The sequence below is a fragment of the Peromyscus maniculatus genome, chromosome 1, assembly GCF_049852395.1.
Source record: "Peromyscus maniculatus bairdii isolate BWxNUB_F1_BW_parent chromosome 1, HU_Pman_BW_mat_3.1, whole genome shotgun sequence".
Classification (NCBI taxonomy): Eukaryota; Metazoa; Chordata; class Mammalia; order Rodentia; family Cricetidae; genus Peromyscus; species Peromyscus maniculatus.
The window spans coordinates 124,174,160-124,196,005 of record NC_134852.1 but is presented as its reverse complement, the minus strand read 5'-3'; the positions used below and the strand labels follow the sequence as shown (position 1 = coordinate 124,196,005).

General features: G+C 45.8%; 1 protein-coding gene across 1 annotated transcript in view; it reads left to right on the top strand.

Annotated features, from left to right (window-relative positions):
• Positions 1–498: 498 nt before the first annotated feature.
• Positions 499–21,846, top strand: part of Rras2 (RAS related 2) — a 76,082-nt gene continuing 54,734 nt past the window's right edge. The window contains exon 1 of the mRNA XM_076550548.1: positions 499–837. Coding sequence (XP_076406663.1) covers positions 730–837 — 108 coding nt within the window. The 5' untranslated portion in view covers positions 499–729. The remainder of the gene's footprint in view (positions 838–21,846) is intronic.

Genomic DNA, 21,846 nt, shown 5'->3' with positions numbered 1-21,846 from the left:
ACCCCAAATCTGTAGACATGTCCTGTGGCCCCCATACAAGCTCAATCACTCCCCACCCACTCTGCCACTAGTCCACCCATCATATGTTTCGTTACTGCGACAGTTATCATCTTCTGCCATCACTGCCTTATACTTTTTTTTTTTTAAAACAAATATAGACCATCTGCATTCCGAAAACAGGGTACAGAGTTGAGTGAATATGATAACAGTTCTATTTTCCATCCACGCCGTCACAGGCTGTTTCTTTCATGAACACGATCCCTGACTTAGGCAATTACTGTTATCGCGCCGTCAGTCTTCCCGGTTTCTTCCCTCTCCGCCTCGGGTGCTCCCGGGGGCAGGTCCGCGGGGTCTGCAGCTTAGTGCGCTCCAGAGCTTCAGCCAGGGCGGGCGCGGCCTGGCCCCGCCCCCTCATGCATATGTAGCACCCCAGCCCGGCGGCCCGGCCTCCAGACGGCCATTTGTAGCGGTGCTGGAGGCTGCGTTCGGCTGCGCTGCAGAGACCCGGAGAGGAGCGCGCTCCCTGGCCGCTGCGTCCGCTGCCCCGGCGCCTTCCCGGCTCCTCCGCGTCTCGGGCAACTCCCAGCCGTTCCGGGGGATAGCGCTCCGCCGCCCTCCAGGCCACTCACGGGCCCCGCGCGCCCTACCGCCTGTAGCCCAGCCGGCCGCACTCGTCCCCGGAGCCGGGCCTAGGGCGCGCGGCGGCCGGGCTGGGCTCGGGGCGTCCCGATGGCCGCGGCCGGCTGGCGCGACGGCTCCGGCCAGGAGAAGTACCGGCTCGTGGTGGTTGGAGGCGGCGGCGTGGGCAAATCGGCGCTCACCATCCAGTTCATCCAGGTGCCTGGAGAGGGCCTGCGGGGTGGCGGCGGCGGGGTGGCGCTACCTGTGGCCGTGGCGACCCCGCCCGGGGCGCGCGGGTGCGGGGCTCCGGCGCGTGCGGTGCGCGCGGGTGCGGTTTGCGCGGGGGCCAGGGCGCGCGGCTGCGAGGGCAGACAGGAACAGTGAGGAGTCGGCGCTGCTCTCCTGCCCTGCGGCCACGGCGCCGCGCTGCTGCCCGCCAGGCGCCCGGCGCGGCGTCCGGGGACTCGGGCTTCTCAGGAATGTGGCCCGGAGGGCGGAGCTGCCCGGGTGGGAAGCGCAGTTCCACCTTATCGCTGTGGTCGGGGCGGGAGCCGGCGGGGAGCAGCCGCGCGGCGGAGCAGGGCTTCCTGCCCCGAGGGCCGGAGCGGGGGACCCAGCGCATGCCTCGGTGGCCGCGATGGCCCGGGCTACTTGGCTGTGGCTCCGCGCCGCCGGCTCCCAACAGTGTTCTCTCTTTGTGTGTGTTTGAGCTTCTCTTACAAGTAGTCTCTTAGGTGGTACGTCCGGGTGGGAGTGTTTGATCGTGCCCTAGGGAAATAATGGTTTCGAGGAAGTTAAAAATGTGCTTTGATTGGGGCGAGACCATTTCCTTGGAATTCCCGGTGCCTGCCTGCTTCGCGCTTAGGTGAAGTTTGGGATGAGCCCCGTTAGGAGAGGGCGAGTGTGAGTTCTGTGTTGCAGCCCCCTCTCCCTTTTTTCTGATTACTGGAGGAGGAAAGTCGGATTGTGTCAAAGAAAAGGGAGGTGAAATTCATCCTTAGACTTTATTCTTGGTTAAGAGGTCCGAGCGATTTCCCTTTTTCTCTTTGATTCTTTAAAAAAGCAGCTGCAGATCTCTTTGCTTTTGTCATCCTGAAAGGCGTGGCATATGTTGGGAGAGCACAGGTACCCTGCTAAGTAACAAAGGTATTTTTACTGTGTCAAAGAGTACGGGTGGAAAAAAAATTTTTTTCCTGTTTCACCCATTTGTTGACTTCGTAGAGTTGAATAGCTCATTTTGTTTCATTATAAACTGTGATGTTTATTGTGCCATTAAGACGCACAGTTCCAAAACCTAAGTGTGATTGTCAGCTTTCATATGAATGAACAATAATCGCTCCTGTGATAGTCCATGGGATTAAAAAGTGCTGCTCAGACCTTTGTATTCAGAGGATGTTTATGTCATGAGCGTTGACAGTATGCTGGATGGTGGTGGTGGTCAGGCCGCTTGAGAAGTGAGATTGGATTAAGTTTACCCGACTTCAGTCAGGCTTTTTGGCGAGTTGCTATCTTCCTGGGGCCAAGAGAGCGGTGTAAGTGACTGACAAAGCTAAACAGGCCAGCTAACTCTTTCTGATGGCTGGTGTTGAAGGGAGTCCAGAAGCCAGAGGACAATCCTGGGTTCCCGAACTGATGGGTAATATTCCTTAGAAGATTTAAATCAGAAGCATTTACATTTTTGAGGGAGGGACTATCTGAACGTGATTGCTTCCATACATTAAGGTATTTGAGAAATAGTGTTAGAAACTCTTACACTGCAGGTAGTTACTGTGTTCCTTGTGAGCTTCTAGAATCCATTTGTTGAATACTCTTGAGTAGTCTGATACCTAGGGGCTCTGAAGTGAGACCAAATAAGTAAAGACATGCATGACAATGGTCAGATAAGGACCAGGAGTGAGCTTTGAATCCAACGGACTTGAAGGTGTGCCTTTTCTTTATTGGTTATGAAAACAACACCCCAAATATTTAGCCTTTCTGAGTCTCAGTTTTCTTGTTAGTCAAATAGGTGATCCCTAGTACCTAAAAGCACTGTGTCGTCTTACTGGGCGCTGTGAGTGGAAGTGTGATGAGTGTGGGGAGTCACGGGCCAGATTGGAAAGAGGAGGCAGATGTGTGGGGAGCTGGGAGTGGAAGTGACATGGGGCTTTTGGTGCTCATGAAACAGGAACATAGGCTCTGAGGTTGACTCGTGAGGAGGCAGGAGGCACAGCACCTGCGTGGAGACTCCGCCACTCCTCCGAGAATGATGTAAGTTACTTCACCTGTGTTTGTGGCTTTCAGTCATCTGTGAGCTGGGGTAATAAAGTTATACAGCCGTGAACGTCAAGTGAACTAACATATCTAGAGCTTTGGACAATGTGTCCTTCATAGAAGGACTACATACATCCATTACTCGGTTAACCTTGGATCATGGAACTAAAGTCACAATTTATCATCTATATCTATACACACATAAACACACCCATAGCAACTGGTAAAGGGGTGTGCATAGGTAGATGACCTTTCAGTCTCTGTTCTCTCCCCTCCCCCAGCTGTTCCCCACCACCTCACCAGGTGCTGGGGATCAAACCCAGGATCTTGGCAATGTTATATCATTGGTTACATCCCTTTAAAACTTTTTTTTTTAAAAAAGATTTAATCTTGCTAAGGTTCATAGGCTAGTCTTGAGCTCTGTAGCCCAGGCTAGCCTTGAACTACTGATGGTGCTGGTTTGGCATCTCAGGTAACTAGGATTATAGGTCTGTACCCAGCCTGACTGCTCATACTTTTTTGAAAAACATTGTACATTGGTGAATAGAACACTGAGTGGCGAGTCACCTCTGGTTAGGACATACTTTTGACATGAAGTGGAAGGCAGAGAGAGTTGGGTGTCTGAGATGCTTCTAGCCCAGGTAACTGGGATGTCTCTAACTCTCGTCTTTTTTTAGGGCTTTGAGTGCATCTCTATAAAGCACTGAGTTTGGTTGAACAGAGATCTCTACGTCTTTGTAATTCTATGGTTCTTCTGTGTTCTCACTGGCTGATGTCTTTGGTCTAGTTTCTTAGGTTTCTAGGTCTCAATTTCCCATTTGAAAAGGGAGCAAGCATAACAGAGTGCTTAGGGGTTTGGGAGTAAATAAAATGCCAGCAAATCAAACCACGTAACCAAGTAAGTCAGTGATCACCTTATTTGTGGCTTTTCAGTATCTTGATGTTCTTCCAAAACCAAATTTGTAGTTTTTCCTCAATCCATAATGTAGTCCATTATTTCAGTCTTCTCCCTTCCTACCTCCACCCCCCCCTCCCCTTCACCATGAGGTCCTTAGCCGAGGAGGCTTGATTTCATTAGAGTTGGGAAAACTTGATTAATTTGGAATGGCTTTTTAAGAAAGGATGGGACTGAGGCATAGCTTAGTGGTAGGACTGTCACTGGAGTTTTTAGGGTCAAAGCCTGGGCTCCGACAGCACAAACAAGCTAGGCTTTGCCCATTGCCGCTCATACGCCAGTTAAAGAGACAAGCATTGGTGAAAAGCAGGAAGTAAATTTATTGACTATGGCATTGGAAAGGAGAACAAATAAAGGGGACTAGTGATCCCCAGGTCCGTCTTTGGGGTACTTCCGGGAGGTTTGGGTTTAAATAGACGGGAAGAGGCAGAGGGCCTGGCCAAGATGTGATTCTGTCCGTAATAACCTCAGTTCCAGCCTGTCCTTTAAGATGGTCTGACAAGTTGTCAGAATCGTGTGACCTCTCATCCTGGGCCACACATTCCTCTTCTGGCTGACACCAGGATGTCAGGTTTTCTCTTCCTCCAGCGTGGGTTCCCAGCTGAAGTTTTAATCCTTTGTGGTCCATTGTTTCAGTGAGTTTGGATGGCACAAGCTGCTCTTTCTGCTCTTCTATCAGGACAGCTACAACACCTGTGTTTAGCATTTGCCAGGCCCTGGGTTCAGGCCCCGGTTACAGAAAACAGAGAAATGAACAACAACAACAACAAAATGTAAGCACTAAGTTTTGGGGCTAATGGTTTCTCTGGCAACCCTGAGAAGAGGTTGTGCATGTTTTCATGGATCTAAAAATACAAATTACCCTGTTGCTCTTCTTTTAGCATCCTAACTTTTTACTTACCTGTTTGTCAGGTTTTTGAGCTGTATAGGGGTTAGGTGGCCTCAGGTTATAGCTCAGGCTAGCTTGGACCTTGAGGTTGTCCTGCCTCAGCCTCATGAGTGTTTTGATTACGGGTGTGATACGCTCAGCTTCTGTTTCTCATTCTCCACTGTTAGTCTTGAGACGTAGTTGGTCTGGACAGCTGACTCCAGCATGGTTTCTTCCTCAACACTACCTGTTGGGGAATGCCTTTTCTGTATCTTTTCCTAGGGCACATCTCCTCGATCTCTTCTGGAGTCCTTTATTTGTGTTGGTAGTCACTTGGTCCACGTGCCAAGGTTGTGCCTTTAACATCAATGCTGTTCCATTGCTGCATCTTGGAGACACATGCTGTCGTTAGAAGTTAGCCGCCCGAGAGCAGGCGAGATGGCTCAGTGGGCAAAGCCCTGCCCCCAGGGTTTGGTCTCTGGAAACCACACCATGGAAGGAGAGAACGAAACCTTCAGAGTTGTGCTCTCGTCTGTGTATCTGTGTGTGCTCACCTGAAGTTTTAGGGCTTTTTTTTTGAGACAGAGTCTCTATGTAGCTCTGGCGGTCCTGGAACTCACTCTGTAGTCCCCACTGGCTCAGAGATCCGCCTGTCTTTGCCTTTCTTGTGTTGGGATTAAAAGTGTGCACCACTACTATATCCAGACAACTTTTAAGTCTTTACATTTTATCCAGTTAACGATTTTGTGATGCTGTCATACCCCAGGCTGGCCTGGAGCTTGCAGTGTGTCTGAGGATGACATTGGCCTCCTGCTCTTCCTGCTTCCCCCTCCGGAGTGCACCAGCAGGACAGTGTGTTCTTCTTAGTGCATTGTATTAGGTGATTAGGGGACAGTTGATGGGTATTTCTTTTTTTTTTTTAATACACTTACCTTTTGACTCAACAATCCTAAATCTAGAAATTTAAAGATACATGTTGAGCATCATGGGAATGAATGCACATGTACAAGGCTGTGCAAGTATTGTTAATTACACAAATTAGACGCCACCTACAAAGTGGAATAGTGGAGTAAAATGATGTGCTCCCCAGTGAAACATACACCTTGAAGAATGACTGAGAAAGGTCCCAATGAAGTGCTGAGTGTTTCCCCAAGATAACATTAGTTAATGAAGAAAATTAAGGGACAGCGTGGTAGAGCACACCCTTAATCCTAACGAGACAGAGGCAGGTAGATCCGTGATTTGCAGGCTAGTCTGGTCTATATAGTGACTTCTAGGCTATCAAAGGCTACATGGGAGACCATGTCTGCCTTAGGGTTTTATTAGTATTTCTGTGAAGAGGCACCATGACCACAGCAACTCTTATAAAGGAAACATTTAATTGTAGGGGCTCACTTATAGTTTCAGAAGCCCAGTCCACTATCATCATGGTGGAGAGCATGGAGCTATGTAGGCATAAATGATGCTGGAGCTGAGAGTCTTTATCTTGATAGGCAGGCAGCAGGAAGTTGACTGAAAGTCACACTGAGGGAAGCTTGAACAAAAGAGCCCACCCCCACAGTGACATACTTCCTCCAGCAATGTCACACCTTCTAATGGGGGCCATTTTCTGTCAAACCACCACAATGTCTCCCTGTCCTCCCCCCCCCCCCAGCCCCCATGATGAGGGGTTGGAGATGGTCCTGGCTCAGGGGTTAAGCGCACAGGGCACTCTTTCCTAGACCTGGTTTTGAATCCTGGCACCCACATGATGGCTCACAACTGTCTGTAACTCCAGTTCCAGGGGATTGGACTGGTCTTTGTGGACACTAGGCACACAAATGGTGCACGGACATATATACAGGAAAACATATAAAAAAATTAGATTCAAAAGTAATTCCTGGGGGCTGAGGAGGCGGCTCAGAAGGTAAAGCACGTGCTGTGTAAGTGTGGGTTTTGGAGTCCAGCACTCAGGAGCAGGCTGCCTAGCTAGACTAGCTGAATCCCCAGGCTCTGGATTCAAGGGAGAGATCCTGCCTCAAAGTATAAGATGGAGAGTGATTAAGGAAGAAATCCGACTTCAGCCTCTGGGCTCCACACATATGTTACGCACACTTCCACACTCCTGTGCACCCCATGCACATACATATACTACACACACAACACATTTTAAAACCCCCTGTTACAGTGTATAAAGGAAGGGAGAGCTCAGAAAATAAATGTGTATTTGCTCATGGAGACAAAGTCACAACAGTACACAAGGATGCTGGAGAGATTGAAGAGATTGGTTACCTACCAGAGAGGGAGTAGAAATGAAGTGGGCAGCACTCGGGAGGCAGAGGCAGGCGAATCTCTGTGAGTTCGAGGCCAGTCTGGGCTACCAAGTGAGTTCCAGGAAAGGCGCAAAGCTACACAGAGAAACCCTGTTCGAAAAACAAAAACAAAAACAAAAACAAAAAAAAAAAAAAAAAAAGAAATGAAGTGGGAATGGGGACAGGGACCCCTTCTGAGGACCATTTTCTGAATCACGTTAATGTTTTAATCACGCAGCATATAAGTAGCAAACACTAATCCGATCGAGCAGTGAAGGAAAAGGGACTTCCAAAGGTGGGTTACTGCCAGGCGTAGGGGGTGCACACCTGTGATCCCCAGCTTGGGAAGTAGAGTTAGGAGGGCCAGCTGTAAGACCAGTATGGGACATGAGAGATCCTGTCCCAAGAAACAGAACAGCAGATGGGATACAGATAAACAAGTGAACTAGGTTGTCAGATGAAGAGCAAACACGTTGAAAGAAAGGACCGGAGAAATAAATACTTCAGGTGACCTTTGAACCCAGTTTTGGACTGTGTCCTCAGGATAGGAAAGAGCCTGAAACAAACACTGAGCTCTGGTGATAGGCTCTGCCCCTCCCCCTCCCCTCCCCTCCCCTCCCCTCCCCTCCCCTCCCCTCCCCTCCCCTCCCCTCCCCTCCCCTCCCCTCTCCTCCCCCTCCCTCCCTCTCTGTCTCTATCTCATCCACCCTTCCTCCCTCCCGCCTTTCTTTTTCACACAGGCATAGGTTTACAGTTTGTGGCACTTTTGTGTATAATATTAGCAAATACGCAAATGTATTTGGAAAATAGGGGCCATGGTCTCACTGCCGGGGAGAAGGAGGCTTCACAGTTGGCAAGGGCAAAGGTTAGAACAAACTCGGGTGTTTGATTGACTTTGAGAATACTGACCAGAACTCACAATGTAAAAAGTTTATAGATGCAGAAATGCCTGTGCATGGGAATCCCTCGAGTGCACCCGGAGCCCCTTTCCAGCTCCATTGAGAGCTGCAGAATCGGTGAAGGAACTGTGGAGAAACATCTGATTTCAGGGCTGGGGTAGGAAATACAAGATGAGCTTGGAATATCTTTCAGTCTAAGGAAGTACTGAGGAAAAAAAACCAAACCAAACCAAACACGACGATGGGAACTCATCAGAGAAAGTCAGGAGCCAGCCTGGGAGAATTCCTCTGTGCTGAGTTGGGGACGCTTTTATCATTAAAATAGACAATTGCTTATTGCCCTTAAAGAATCTGTGAAGTTAATCCCAGCACTGGGGAGATTGCAGCAGGAGGAAGCATGAGTTTGAGGTCAGCCTGGGCTACATGGCAAGACCTTGTCTCAAAACAAAGCACAAACTCCATCTATGAGTACGTGATAAATGACTGAGCCGAATTCTGACTAATGAATGAACATACAGGAAATAACAGAATCAGAGAAAATAACTGGCAATCATAATGATTAAGCAAGAATCATAAATAGATATTAAAACTAGTAAGTGGGATGGTGGGTGTGATGGGGCATGCTGATGATCCCAGCCCTTGGGAGGCTGCGGAAGGACCCTGAGTTCTGGCTAGCATGGGCTATGTAGGGAAAGTAGCTAGATTTTGTATTTTGTATTTCTCTAACAGAGGAGGGACCTGGCTGACCTCACTTTGATATCAAAGTTTGCTGGAACTGCAGGGCATCCTAGGGAGGTGCCCTGCCACAGTGTTACACTCCCACAGTCAGTCTCCAGGGCATCCTAGGGAGGTGCCCTGCCACAGAGTTACACTCCCACAGTCAGCCCCCAGGGCATCCTAGGGAGGTGCCCTGCCAAAGTTGCACTCAGCTGGCACTAAGATGGCTAATATATCACTGGGCACTGTCACCTCACTAGGACTTAAGATGCTCAATACTGTTTGGTTATGTCCCTGAAGTCTAGTTAAAGAATAGCTGGGCATTAAACAAAATTATGCCTGATACAACCAGACCAAGCTATGAAGGGGCCAGCCTTTTCTATTTCAAGACATCTTTTCTCAGGTTGTAGTTGCTGTCTTGGGTGAGAAAGATTGGTAAGCTTAGGTTAGGCCTCATTTTGGCCATGAATGCTAATGTTTATTTTAACAGCTTCCTCTCTTTGTATCAAGTATGTCTTTTGATGTGTAGATGACTTTGTGTATTTTTTTTCTACTGGGACTTACCTTAAAATTATTTATCTTTTTTTTTTTTTCAGAGCTGAGGACCGAACCCAGGGCCTTGCGCTTGCTAGGCAAGCACTCTGTACTGAGCTAAATCCTCAACCCCTTATTTATCTTCTTGAACATGCTTAACTAGAAAATAGGAATAATAGTATTGGAAATACTATTGGATTAGTTATGAAAAAATGGAAGTATTTAGCAGGGTTAAATTTGTGTGTGTGTGTGTGTGTCACATGCAGGTGTGTCATGGCATGCATTTGGAGGTCAGAGGTCATTTGTGGGAATCAGTTCTTGCCTTCCACTGGGTGTGCTCTGGAGCTGAATTCTTGTCATCAGGCTTGGTGGCAAGTGCCCTTAACCACTGAGCCGTCTCACTGGCCTTTAGCGGGTTTATCTTTTCTTGCTTCCTGACTTCCACCCATTCCTTTAAATGTACTCCCCCTATTTAAAACGGCCTAAACAAGTGAAATTGCAGTATTTTAAGCAAACTCTTTGTCTTTTGTGTACTGTTGTAAGAAAAATTAACCTTTAAAGAAGTACTTTGTCATTAGGGATTATTGTATTTATTTTTCCTTTCCATTCTGATTTCAGTGCTTATAAGCAGTCCTCATGAACAACAAGCCTTCCTTCCTTCCTTCCTTCCTTCCTTCCTTCCTTCCTTCCTTCCTTCCTTCCTTCCTCCCTCCCTCCCTCCCTCCCTCCCTCCCTCCCTCCCTCCCTCCCTCCCTCCCTCTCTCTCTCTTTCTTTCTTTCTTTCTTTCTTTCTTTCTTTCTTTCTTTCTTTCTTTCTTTTCTGTCTCTCTCTCTCTCTCTCTCTCTCTCTCTCTTTCTCTCTCTCTCTCTCTCTCTCTCTCTCTCTCTCTCTCTCTTTCAAATTTGCTTTTTTTTTTTGAGCTAGAGTCTCACTTTGTAGCCTAGGCTGGCCAGTAACTTACTATGTAGCATAGGCTAGCCTTGAACTCAAGGTAGTCCTCTCCACTCAGCCTCCTGAGTACTGGGATTACAGGTGTGAGCCACTGTGCTGGCTAGTTTTATGTCAACTTGATATAAATTAGAGTCTTTGGAGAGGAGGGAGCCTCAGTTGAGAAAATGCCTCCATAAGATCTGGCTGTAGGCAAGCCTGTAGGACATTTTCTTAATTAGTGATTGATGAGGGGAAGGGAACAGTCCATTGTGGGTAAAACCACCTGTGGGCAGGTGGTCCTGGGTTCTATAAGAAACAGGCTGAGCAACTTATGGGAGGAAACTAGTAAGCAGCACCCTCTGTGGCCTGTGCATTAGCTTCTGCCTCCAAGTTCTTGCTCTGTTTGAGTTTCTGTATGTTCTGACTGTCTTCAGTGATGAACAGTGATTTGAAAGTGTAAACCTAATAAACACTTTCTTCTCCAAGTTGCTTTGGTCACGGTGTTTTATCACAACAATAGTAATGCTAACTATGATGGAAATTGGTACCAGGAGTGGGGTATTGCTGTGACTTCCTGACTTCGTTGTTTTTGGGAGGATTGTGGATGCACTTTGGAACTTTGGGTGAGAAAAGCCATAGAGTGTTCAATGCTATTCTTCAGGAGCTTGGGAGAAACTAGTGCTGAAAGAAATGCAGACTATGGAGGCCTGGCTTGTGAAGGTCCAGAGGGAAGTTTGAGAGTCACTTAAAGATGATCAGGGCCATTGCATATTTGATATTTTGAATGATAAGATTCTCTGGTTCTGGTTAACTGGGGCTAAAGAATCAAGAGAGACCAGCACCATTCAAATGAAACCTTTGCGTTACTAGGACAATTGATGCTGGTTAGTTGGAGCTGAAGAATTAGTGGTGATTAAGAAGAGACCAGTATCATTGAGGTGAAATCTCCTGGGCAGTGTTTCCAGGGTCAGCACACAGAATCTTGCGTTCCAGGGTTGTACCTGTGGCCAAGGTTGTACCTTGCTTTGGCAGCTCAACTTTGAAGTGTCACCCAGGTGTTACTGGTTTTGAAGGCATGAAAGGGTCATGGAAAGCAGCTGAGGGCTTGGCACTGGAGGCCAGGGAGGCCAGGGAGGCCATTGGTTAGGGTGCAACCTCAGTGGCAGGTGAAGGCCCAGCATTGAAGGGGTCATGCAGAGAAGTTGATGTTTGGCACCATGAAGAGAGCCTATTAGAGGCTATTGGTGAAGGTGCAGCCCAGTTACTGTAGAGGTACCACAGTTTTGGAGATGCCAGTACTGTGGGGTGACCACCAAGAACAATAGTGGTGGAGTAGAGCCTGCTCAGGCTTAGAAGACAAGCTGTGCATGCTGAGAGGACCGAGCCAGAGAAGTGATCCAACCCTCTTGGAGGAGCCCAGAAGATCATACATGAATCCCAAATACTGGACACTCAGTTATTTACACAGTTGGCGTTTGTTTCAATTTCATTTAATTGTGACTGTGCCCTGGTTAAAATAAGGAAGTATTTAACTTATTTTGACCTTATAGAAAGAAGCTTATAGTTAAGAGACATTAGATTTTAAAAGACTTTGCATTTTAAAAGACACGGAATTTCTAAGAAGAGACTGAATTTTTAAAGGCTGAGGGACTTTTTAAGTTTGTAAACTGTTTTATATTGTGATCGTAGGGATGAAGAAGAAAGGAAAGGTTGTGTCTTTAACAGTGATGGGTTTTTTGTGTCAAGTTGACCAGGGGTTAGTTGTGCTGGCTAGTTATGTCAACTTTATACAAGCTAGAGTCATTGGAGAGAAGAGAACCTCAATTAAGAAAATGCCTCCATAAGATTTGGCTGTAGGCAAGCCTATAGGGCATTTCCTTTTTCTTTTTAATTTATTTTTATTTTATATTCACTGGTGTTTTGCCTTCATGTATGTCTGTGTGAGGGTGTCAGAAGCCCTGGAACTGGAGTTATAGACAGGTATGAGCTGCCATGTGGGTGCTGGGAATTGAACAGCGGTCCTCTGGAAGGGCATGGAAGGGCATCAGTGCTCTTAACTGCTGAGCCATCTCTTCAGCCCCATAGGGTATTTTGTTCAGTAGTGATTGATGGGAGAGGGCCCAGTTCATTGTGGGAGGTGGTGCCCCTGAGCTGGTGGTCCTGGAATCTATAAGAAAGCAAGCTGAGCAGGCTGTAATGAGCAGGCCAGTGAGCAGCACCCTTCCATGGCCTCTGTATCAGCTCCTGCCTCCAGGTTCCTGCCATGTTTGAGTTCCTGTCCTGATTTCCTTCGATGTTGAACAGTGATATGAAAGTGTAGGCCAAATAAATCCTTTCCCCCAAGTTGCTTTGGTTAATAATAACCCTAACCAGGACAGTCACCCAAATAATTTTTTATTTTAAAACTGACATGTAGTAGAATCTTATTTTAAGGTGTGATACTTTTGTTTATGTTGTATTTGTTTAACTCTGTGGAAGCTGTGTTACTGTGCCTAAGACACCTGATGGTCTAATAAAGAACTGGCCAATAGCAAGGCAGGACAAAGGGTAGGTGGAGCTAGCAGGCAGAGAATATACAGAAGGAGGAATCTGGAGAGAAAGAAAAAGAGAGAGATGGAGGAGTGAAAAGATCTAGCAGCCAGAGAAGGAGGAGGACTGCAGGGGCAGCTGCCCAGTTACACAACCAGCAAGCCACAGAGTAGGAGTAAGATTTACACAAGTAAGAGAACCGGAAAAGCCCAGGGGCAAAAGGCAGATGGGGTAAGTTAACTTAAGGAAAGCTGGCTGGAAACAAGCCAAGCTAAGGCCGGGCATTCATATGTAATAAGTCTCCTTGTGTGATTTATTTGGGAGCTGGGCCCCCTAAAGAGTAAAAGAGTAATAAAACAACAACACTGACATAAAATTGTATATGTGTACAACAATGTTTGGAAGTGTGTGTGTGTGTGTGTGTGTGTGTGTGTGTGTGTGTGTAGAATGTCTCAGTAACCTCCTGTCTCTTCACTGTTATATTGCTGTGAAGAGACAACATAGCCAAGATTCCCCCCCCCCCCCCCAGGGTTTCTCTGTGTAGCCTTTGCTGGCCTGCCTCTGCCTCCCAAGTGCTGGGATCAAAGGTGTGCCACCACTCCAAAGCAACTCATAAAAGAAAGCATGTAATCGGGGGGGGGGGGGGGGGCTTGCTTACAGTTTCAGAGAGTTAATTAGTCCATTATCATAATGGCAGAGAGCGAGGTGGCAGGCAGTTGAGGTGCTGGAGAAGTAGCTGGGAGTTACATATTGGGGGAGGAAGAGAGGGAGGAAGGGAGAGGGAGAGGGAGAGGGAGAGAGAGAGAGAGAGAACACCCAAGCCTGCCCTCAGTGACACACTTCCTCCAACAAGGCCATTCCTTCTAATACTAATCAACTAATCAAACTTTACAGCAACTAGGGACTAGACATTCAAATATGTGAGCCTGTGGGGGCCGTTTTTATTCAAAGCACCACAGGTCCATTCAGCGTTTTTCAAGAATGGAGTGTGTTGAGTGCTGGAAAGACTCAGTGGTCAGGAGCACTTGCTGCTCTTGCTGAGGACCCTGGTTCTGTTCCCAGAACTCACCTGGGGAGGCTCACAGCCACCGGGAACTCCAACTCCAGGGGATCCAATGTCCTCTTCTGGCCGCTGTGGACATTGCACGCACGTTATGGTACACATAGAGCACACTCATACTCACCAATAGAAATAGACTATATAGTATATGTTATTAGGTATGGTCATCCTATTGTTAGTTTTTTATTGTTTTCCCTTTTCCTTCCACTCCCACAGCTGAGGGTGTAAACCCAGGATCTTGAGAGTGATAAGTACCTATGAGTCCTGTATCTGTGACCTTTCTCTTACTCTCCCAGCACACTTTATTATTTTTTCTCCTCCCTCCCTCCCTCCCTCCCTCCCTCCCTCCCTCCCTCCCTCCCTCCCTCCCTCCCTCCCTCCCTCCCTCCCTCCTTTGGTGTTTTGAGACAGAGTTTCTCTGTGTAACAGTTCTGGCTGTCCAGGAACTTGCTTTGTAGACTACACTGGCCTTGAACTCACAGAGATCCACCTGCCTCTGTCTCCCGACTGTTGAGATTCAAGGCATGTGCCACCACTGCCTGGCTACCACTCTTTATTCTTATTTTTGGGAATCATGCCTTAAATAAAAATGAGCATCTCTAAAGTTGCATTTGCTTTTGCATGATGATGGTAATTGGCGGAGGGCAGATGGATGAAAATGGTGGAAATCCTGTTTTGTTTGCTTTTATGTGGCTCTCTTAGATTTCTCTCCCGTACAAGTAACTTTTCCCTGTGTGCCTGACCCACTTCTCATTGGAGTGGAAACATTTCTCAGGATGTCACTGAAAGTTTTTCTTTGTTCCTAGCTTGCCTGGGGAAGTAATGAAACACTCTTAGGGCTGGGAGGATTTTCTTCTCCTTTTTTGTATTTATCTTTTTCTGTTAACTTCTGAAATGCCAGGCTATTCCTGTATTGGCTGTGTAACTTCCATGCTGTTCTAAGTTACTCCATTCGAGGAAGTCCAGCCAAATGTGCCTTTGTTTTTCTGGACGTCTAGTGTAATTGTTTGAAGCAGGGTTAGGGTCATTGATCTCTCAGTCTGATAATTCAATGTTGGCAATGTTTTCTTCTTAAGGCCACAAAGTTGGTATTTTTTAAAATCTTGATATTATTCAATGAAACCATTTCTTCTAGGTAGGTAATTAGTTACTTTTGTGTAGAAGAATACATATTAATTTATGAAGAACCATTCTTGAAGTTGTAAGTCAAGAACTGACCCATGCTCAGGCTGCTCCTGCAGGGTTCTGAACCTTCCATTGTTTTGATCCAGAAGGACAAGTTGACCTTCGGGTTTTTTTTTTTTTTTAATTTTTAAATTTTTTTTCTTTTTTAGACTATCAGTAAGATTTCGACAGGAGAGGCTCAGTGTAGTTCCTTAGCCTGGACTTTTGGCAGAGAGGCATGATTTTTAGAGAGAGGTTACAGGGTTTTCAGGTTTCTTTTTGGCAGTGCTGGAATTGAAGCCAGGGACTTGCCCACAATGCTAGCCCAGCTTTCAAGTTTTTAAATCCTTTACTGTTCATCTTTCAATATTGGAGCAAGTACAAAGAGCTTTTGTGTGTGTGTGTGTGTGTGTGTGTGTGTGTGTGTGTGTACGTGCACCATGACGTTGGATATTGAATATTGTCATCTTTTGTCATGATTTCATATATAAACATTTGTTTTCATTATTTTACAATCAGGTAACTGTTCACCTGCTTCTCACTGTAGTGTTTTTAGCTAACTATATTTTTTCTTAGATTGTGTTTAGTACTTAATTCTTGGAACATTGTAATTTTGGTTTGGGTATCCTCTAACTCTTTTGTACTTATTTTTATTGTTTATTTTTTTAATTATGTGTAAATGTGTGTCTGTGTATGGTCCTGTGCACAGGTACCTGTGGAGGCTGGCTGACGGTGTTGGATCCTCTAGAGCTGGAGCTATTGACAGTTGTGTGGTTCCTCACGTGGGTCCTGGGAATTGAACTTGAGTCCTCTGTAAGAACAGTACATGCCCTTAATTGCTAAGCCATTTCTGTCGTCCCCATCACCTTAAGTTTTAGAGAATTTATATTGGAGAAAGTGGAGTATGTCCCTTTGATTGTAGAGTAGAGGTCAAAGAAAAGGACCTATCAATTTTTTTTGTGTCTTAGAACATGCTGGGATCAAGCTCGGGGCTTGGCTTTGCCATGGAGCTGCATCCTGAGAGCTCACATTAATGATAGGTTTTTGTTATGTGAGCTCGGGTCTTGCTGTTGTCAACCAGCCTGACCTCTGGCTGGTGACACGCCTGACTTAACCCTCCAGTAGCCAAGAGCGCAGGCCTGTGCTGCTGTTCTCCGCAGCATGAAGAATTTTATTATCTTCTTCTGTGTTTTGAGATGGAGTCATACTCTGTAGCCCAGCCTGAAACCCGGGCTTCCTGCTTTGTTTTATTTCTCTGGCATTAAGGCTATCAATGTAGAGATGATTTTAGAGGTAGAGGCTGCTTCTCCTCGAGGCTCTGTTGTTCTTCTGAGTGGTCTCGTGGTCTCAAACAACAGGGCCTCAGTGTTGTTTTCTAGACCTGACAAACTGTCCAGTTCATCTGGGATGAGCTGCTTGTGAGTCACACTTAGGTGCTGGTTCAGCAGAGTACACCTGGATGGCTGTGGACAGGTCTCTCCATCTCCACCTGGACTTCAGACTAGACATCAATTTGGGTGCCATTCACTCTGACACTGTTTTAGACCCTCTGTGTGCTGGCATAGAAACAAATGTGTTAATTGAATACTTTGTGTCTTTCTCTTTCGCTTGTTTGGCATCATACTTGTATTTGTTTGTACATTTCATTTTTCATAATTTGATTTTGAGAATCACAAACCAGGAATACCGAATACCTTTGTTGTACACAGCTAAGCACATTGCCAAATATCAGTTGATATTTATTAATTCTTAGCATTTGATCTTTTAAAAAAGAAATTTATTTATTTGTGTATTTTTATGTATATGAGTGCTCTGTTTCCATGCACACCAGAAGAGGGAAGCCAGATCCCAATACAGATGGTTGTAAGGCACCATGTGGTTGCTGGGAATTGAACTCAGGACCTCTAGAAGAGCAGTTAAGTGCTCTTAACTTCTTAACTGCTGAGCCATCTCTCTAGCCCCTAGCATTTGGTGTTAAGTAAAAACTTAATTGGGAACCAAAGAGATCTTAGGAGCAGGCATGATGACCTACACTTGTACTTTAGTACTGGGCGATGGAGGCTGGAGGATCAAGAGTTCAAGGTCACTCTTGGCCATATGGTGTGTTTGAACCCAGCCTGGGCTGTATGCAAGTCTGTTTCAAAACAAGGTCTTAGGAAGAAGAAATGAGTTGTGTCTATTTATGTCCGCATAGCAGCTGGTACTGAAGAGGGCCAAGAGCCAGCTTTCATTCTGGATTTCAGAGTTTCAGTGTCATGACAAGATCATACATGATGCATGCAGGTTTGACTCTTGAGTTTTAGTTTCAGCAGAACTGGGGAGATTACGTAGTGAGTGAAGTGTTTGCCATACATGCATGAAGTTTCGATTCCCAGAACCCATATCAAAGCCAGACACAATAGTGTGTACCTTTAACCTCCTTGTTGGTGAGCAGAGATGAACAGATCCCAGGGGCTTGCTGGCCAGCTGTGTAGCCAAAAGGGCAAGCTCCAGGTTCAGTGAGTGATACCTTCTCAAAAAATGTATCAACAAAATGGATCCGCTGTAAATGTGCCTGCTGCCTGATGAGATCTGAGTTCAATCCGGGACCCATATGATAGACAGAGGACCACAAGTTGTCCTCTGACCTCCAGGCAAGCTCTGTACATGTACACACACACACACACACACACACACACACACACACACACACACGTTATGATAGTGAATTCACACATACTCTTTATCTAAAATGGTCTTTGGACAAGTTAGTCTTATTTATTTTAATTTCTCTGGAAATTCTGATGTGAGAAATGTGAAAGAGCCTTGAGAGATAGGACTTGAAAAGTTGCTACTTGTGTCTTACATCCTGGTGGATATTTCTCCTAATGCCTTGTCTTTGGTTCCGCCATGGCATGTGGTTGAGATTAGAACAGTCAGCAGTTTCTTAGCTGGAAGGAAAGGATGGTAAGCAGGCAGTCAAGTCCAAGGAAGATTTGTGATAGCGAAGAGTGTTGGCAGTTCAGATGTTCTGTTGGAAAGACACGGCTGTGAAATTTGTGATTTCAGTCTTTCGCTTCTGAAATTCAGACGAGTCAGCTAGCTAAGGTAGGTTTGCCTTAAGCTTTATGTGTGCATTTCTGCACATGTACACACAGGCCCATCTTCAACTCAGTTCCAGTGGGTTTAAGCTTAGAGAGGGTTCCTGTCATGGTGGCACTTCCCTGTGACCCCAGCCGAGGCCCAAGGATCACCGTGAGTTTGAGACTAGCCTGGGTTACGAATGAGACTCTGTAAATTAGAGAAAGTTTGTGGGGCTTTGGAATAAAGAAAAGGAAATAGAATCTAAAGCAAAGGTTTAAGTCTATAATTGCCTAATGAGTTTTAATGTTCAGATAGATTTATAATGTATCCCAACCCTGTATTAATTATTTCAGGAAATATGCTGACATGTTCATGCCAACAATTTGATTTGATGAACTGTTTTTTGAATTAGCAAATCATTTAATGTGAAAACATTTTTTCTTGAACTACTTCTATGCTTTATGGAGAAGCCCTTTTCATTCACTTTGATGTTAAGAGCAGGGTGGGAATGGTGGGGGTTGTGTTGGAGTTTTTCAGAGTTCATCACATGTTGAGCCTTGGGCTCCCTTACCACTGTGAAGTCTGGGAGATTCTATGGCCACAAATTCATTAATCAAAACAGTTTCTTTATTCATGAGATTGGGTCTCCTTAGGCTGCTTTTGGACCCTAGCCTCAAGCTGTCCTGCCTCAGCCTCCTGAGCAGCCGGGGCTCTCGGCATGCCACCACACATTGTTTGAGCAGGTGTGAAAACATTCCAGAGACCTCTGTTATCTGTGCTTGGGCTGGGAGTCTCCGGTTCCAGTTTTAACCTGTGCAGATACTGTTTTCTTTTCCCCTTCCAAGCCTTACCGTACACCCTGTACCTCGTTGAGGCTTCTCTGTGGCAGCCAGGCTTTCAGGAAGCAGGCATTAGTCAGATGAAGTTGTCGGACACGGGTTACTTGAGTTTGTGGTTTTGGATGAAGAGTGCGTGGGGCACAGCTGCTGCTCCAACAGCTTTGTTCCAGCTGTCCTACTTGCCTGTCACAGAATGCCCCACATTCCTTTTTTTAACCTCTTGTCATACTCCAGACTATTACTTAAGTGGGTCCTCGTGATCATTGCTTTGGATGACTTTTCCACCACTAATCACTATTTGCTGAGAATGATGCCAGTATGGATTGTGTAACAGATGTAAGCCCTGCAGTCTTGGTAATTTTGGGTTGTGAGTTAATGTCACAGTTGTGAAATATTGATATAAAACAACTAAGTGATTGGCATCATAAAGGGCACCAAACTTTGATGATATCCCAAACAAGTAGCTGGTATCTGGGTAATGAACCTGCGTCTACTGGTTTCTTATTTTAACCTTGTATTTGTATTAGTAGATTTCAATGGAATTGTAAAATTAAAAGCTATGTAAGACTGTTACATGGCAAATAGGTCTCTCACTATGTAGCCTTGGTTGACCTGCAACTTGCTATGTCGACCAGGCTGGCTTGGAACTCTTGTACCTATGCCTGCCTCTGCCTCCTGAGTGCTAGGATTTAAGGTGGGTGTCACCAAGCCTGGCCGCATGTATGATTCTCTGCACCATACAAAGTTACAAGAGTTATCTTACTGAATCTCTAATTATCTTAGTGTTTCTGTTTCACAGATGTGGAAACTCAGACTTCAGTTGTTCAGTACATTACTGAAAAACCCGAAGTAGTGACAGAGATTTGATTTGAATTCACATTTTCTGATTATAAGCCAGTGTGGACTTGGCTAATACTGACATTTCCATGTGACTGCGTGTGCTTTTCCTTTTTTTTTTTTTTCTTTTTTTTTAACAGACTGGGTAGCCTCATTGAATGCAGAGCTGGGGTTGGATGGGAAGCACAGCACTGTTTTCAGGGTCTCTCCCTGTCTCTGTGTCCTCCTGCTTCTTGATCTGTGATCCCTTTCTGCTGTTTCTACAGATGCTTCTCAGGCCACTGCCCTTTCCCAACTGGGCAACCTCGGTGTGTAATCAAAGCTAGCCTGTCTCAAGCCCCTGCCTCATACCTAGGTGAATGCCTGCTCCCACAGTGTATTTACTACCTGCCCGTGTTTCTCCTCTTCTTTCCCTTCATCCCCTCTAGTGTGTTTAAACTCTCATTCTGTTTTTTTTCCCCCCTCAAGACAGGGTTTCGCTGTTGTTTTGGTGCTTGTCCTGGAACTCACTCTGTAGACCAGGCTGGCCTCAAACTCACAGAGATCCACCTGGCTCTGCCTCCAGAGTGCTGGGATTAAAAGCATGCACCACCACTGCCCAGCTGTTATTTTTTGATTTTTATTTATTATTTGTTTGAGACAGGATCTCTATTATGAAGCTCTAGCTGTCCCAGAACTTGCTGTGTAGACTGGTCTGGATTCGAACTCACACGCATCCACCTGCCTCTGCCTCGTGCTGGGATTAAAGGCATGTACCATGACGCCTGGCCTTAAACTCTCATTTGGAGAAAAAGTCTCACCAGCATAGTCATATACAAGACTCTCGTGAAAGCAGATTCTTTAGCAATGTCTTCATTTGCCCTGTTACTTCCTAGTTAATACTTAGTCATCTTTCTGGCTCCGGTTTTATTCTCAGCAAGCCTATCTTGAGGGAGCATTCAGATCAGGCCCTGCCCCTTCCAGCTGCCTCCATAGTATTTCAGTGACCTTTTGTTTGTTTTTAGACTTTTTTTTTTCTGTTTTTGTTGTGGTGAGAAACAAGGCAGAACTTTGCCTGCATAGCAAGCACCTGTTGTTGTTTGTTTTTACTCTTTGCTCTTTGGGGGCCCTCCACCCAGCTCCCAACTAGTCACACAAGGAGTCTTAGTCTTAATTACAAATGCTTGGCCTTAGCTTGGCTTGTTTCTTGCCAGCTTTCCTTAACTTAAATTATCCCCGTCTATTTTTTTTTTTTTTGCCTCTGGGCTTTTCCATTCTCTTCTGTAAATCTAACTCTTACTCTATGGTTTGCTGTATAGCTGGGTGGCAGCCCCTGGAATCTTCCTCCTTCTCTGGCTACTTCTTTTCCTCCCAGATTTCTCCTATATATCCTCTCTGCCTGCCAGCCCCTCCTGTTTCTCTCTCCTGCCTCACTGTTGGCTTTTCAGTTCTTTATTAGACCATCAGGTGTTTGAGACAGGCAAAGTAACACAGCTTCACGGAGTTAAACAAATGCAACTTTAACACAAGTAACACATCCTAAAATAATATTCTACAGCAAGCATCTGTGTGGTCACTGGGCCATACCCCAGCCTTTCTGAGCATTTGGGGAGTTGAGTTGCAGAAGCCCCAACTCCAGTCAGTGTGTGTCATCTAAAGGAGTTGCTCACACATCATACTGTTGTCATAAAAACCAGGAAATCATAGTCATACTTAATTTAATTTACCTTGTTCTGACGTCCTTTGTAGGAAAGAGAAAATCATTCTGGTCCAGGATTCAGCCAGGACTGGATGTTGCTTTGAATTTGTCAGGTGTTTTTAGTCTTCCAGTTGTTTGCAAGACAGCCCATGTTTTGGGTTCGTGTGATGTGTACTGACCAGAATTAAATGGTGTGTTTTGGGCAGTGACGTCATACAGTGTTGTACCTTTCTCTGGCACATTGTAGTAAAGAGGTGTGTGTTGTTTGTTTGCCCCATTGTTGGTGCCAGGAGACCTCGGGGCTTAGCTAAACACGGAGACACCGCTGTCGTCGTCTTTGTGAGGAGTAGTCAACCACCGTGTGTGTGGTTAGGGACGTGGAGACCAGTTTAATGACTGACTTGATTTTAGCCTTCGGGTTGTAGCTCTTTCCCTTTCTGTTACCCACCAGCTTCTCATAGCCCTGCTGCTTCTACTTTGCATTTTGTGACATGTCTTCAAATTTTCAGGTCTAAAAGAGTAGTTACATTTTAAAAATATTTCTCTTATTGTTTTTAATTATGTGAATGTGTGGGTCTGTGCATGTGAGTGCTGCTGTCTGTGGAGGTTA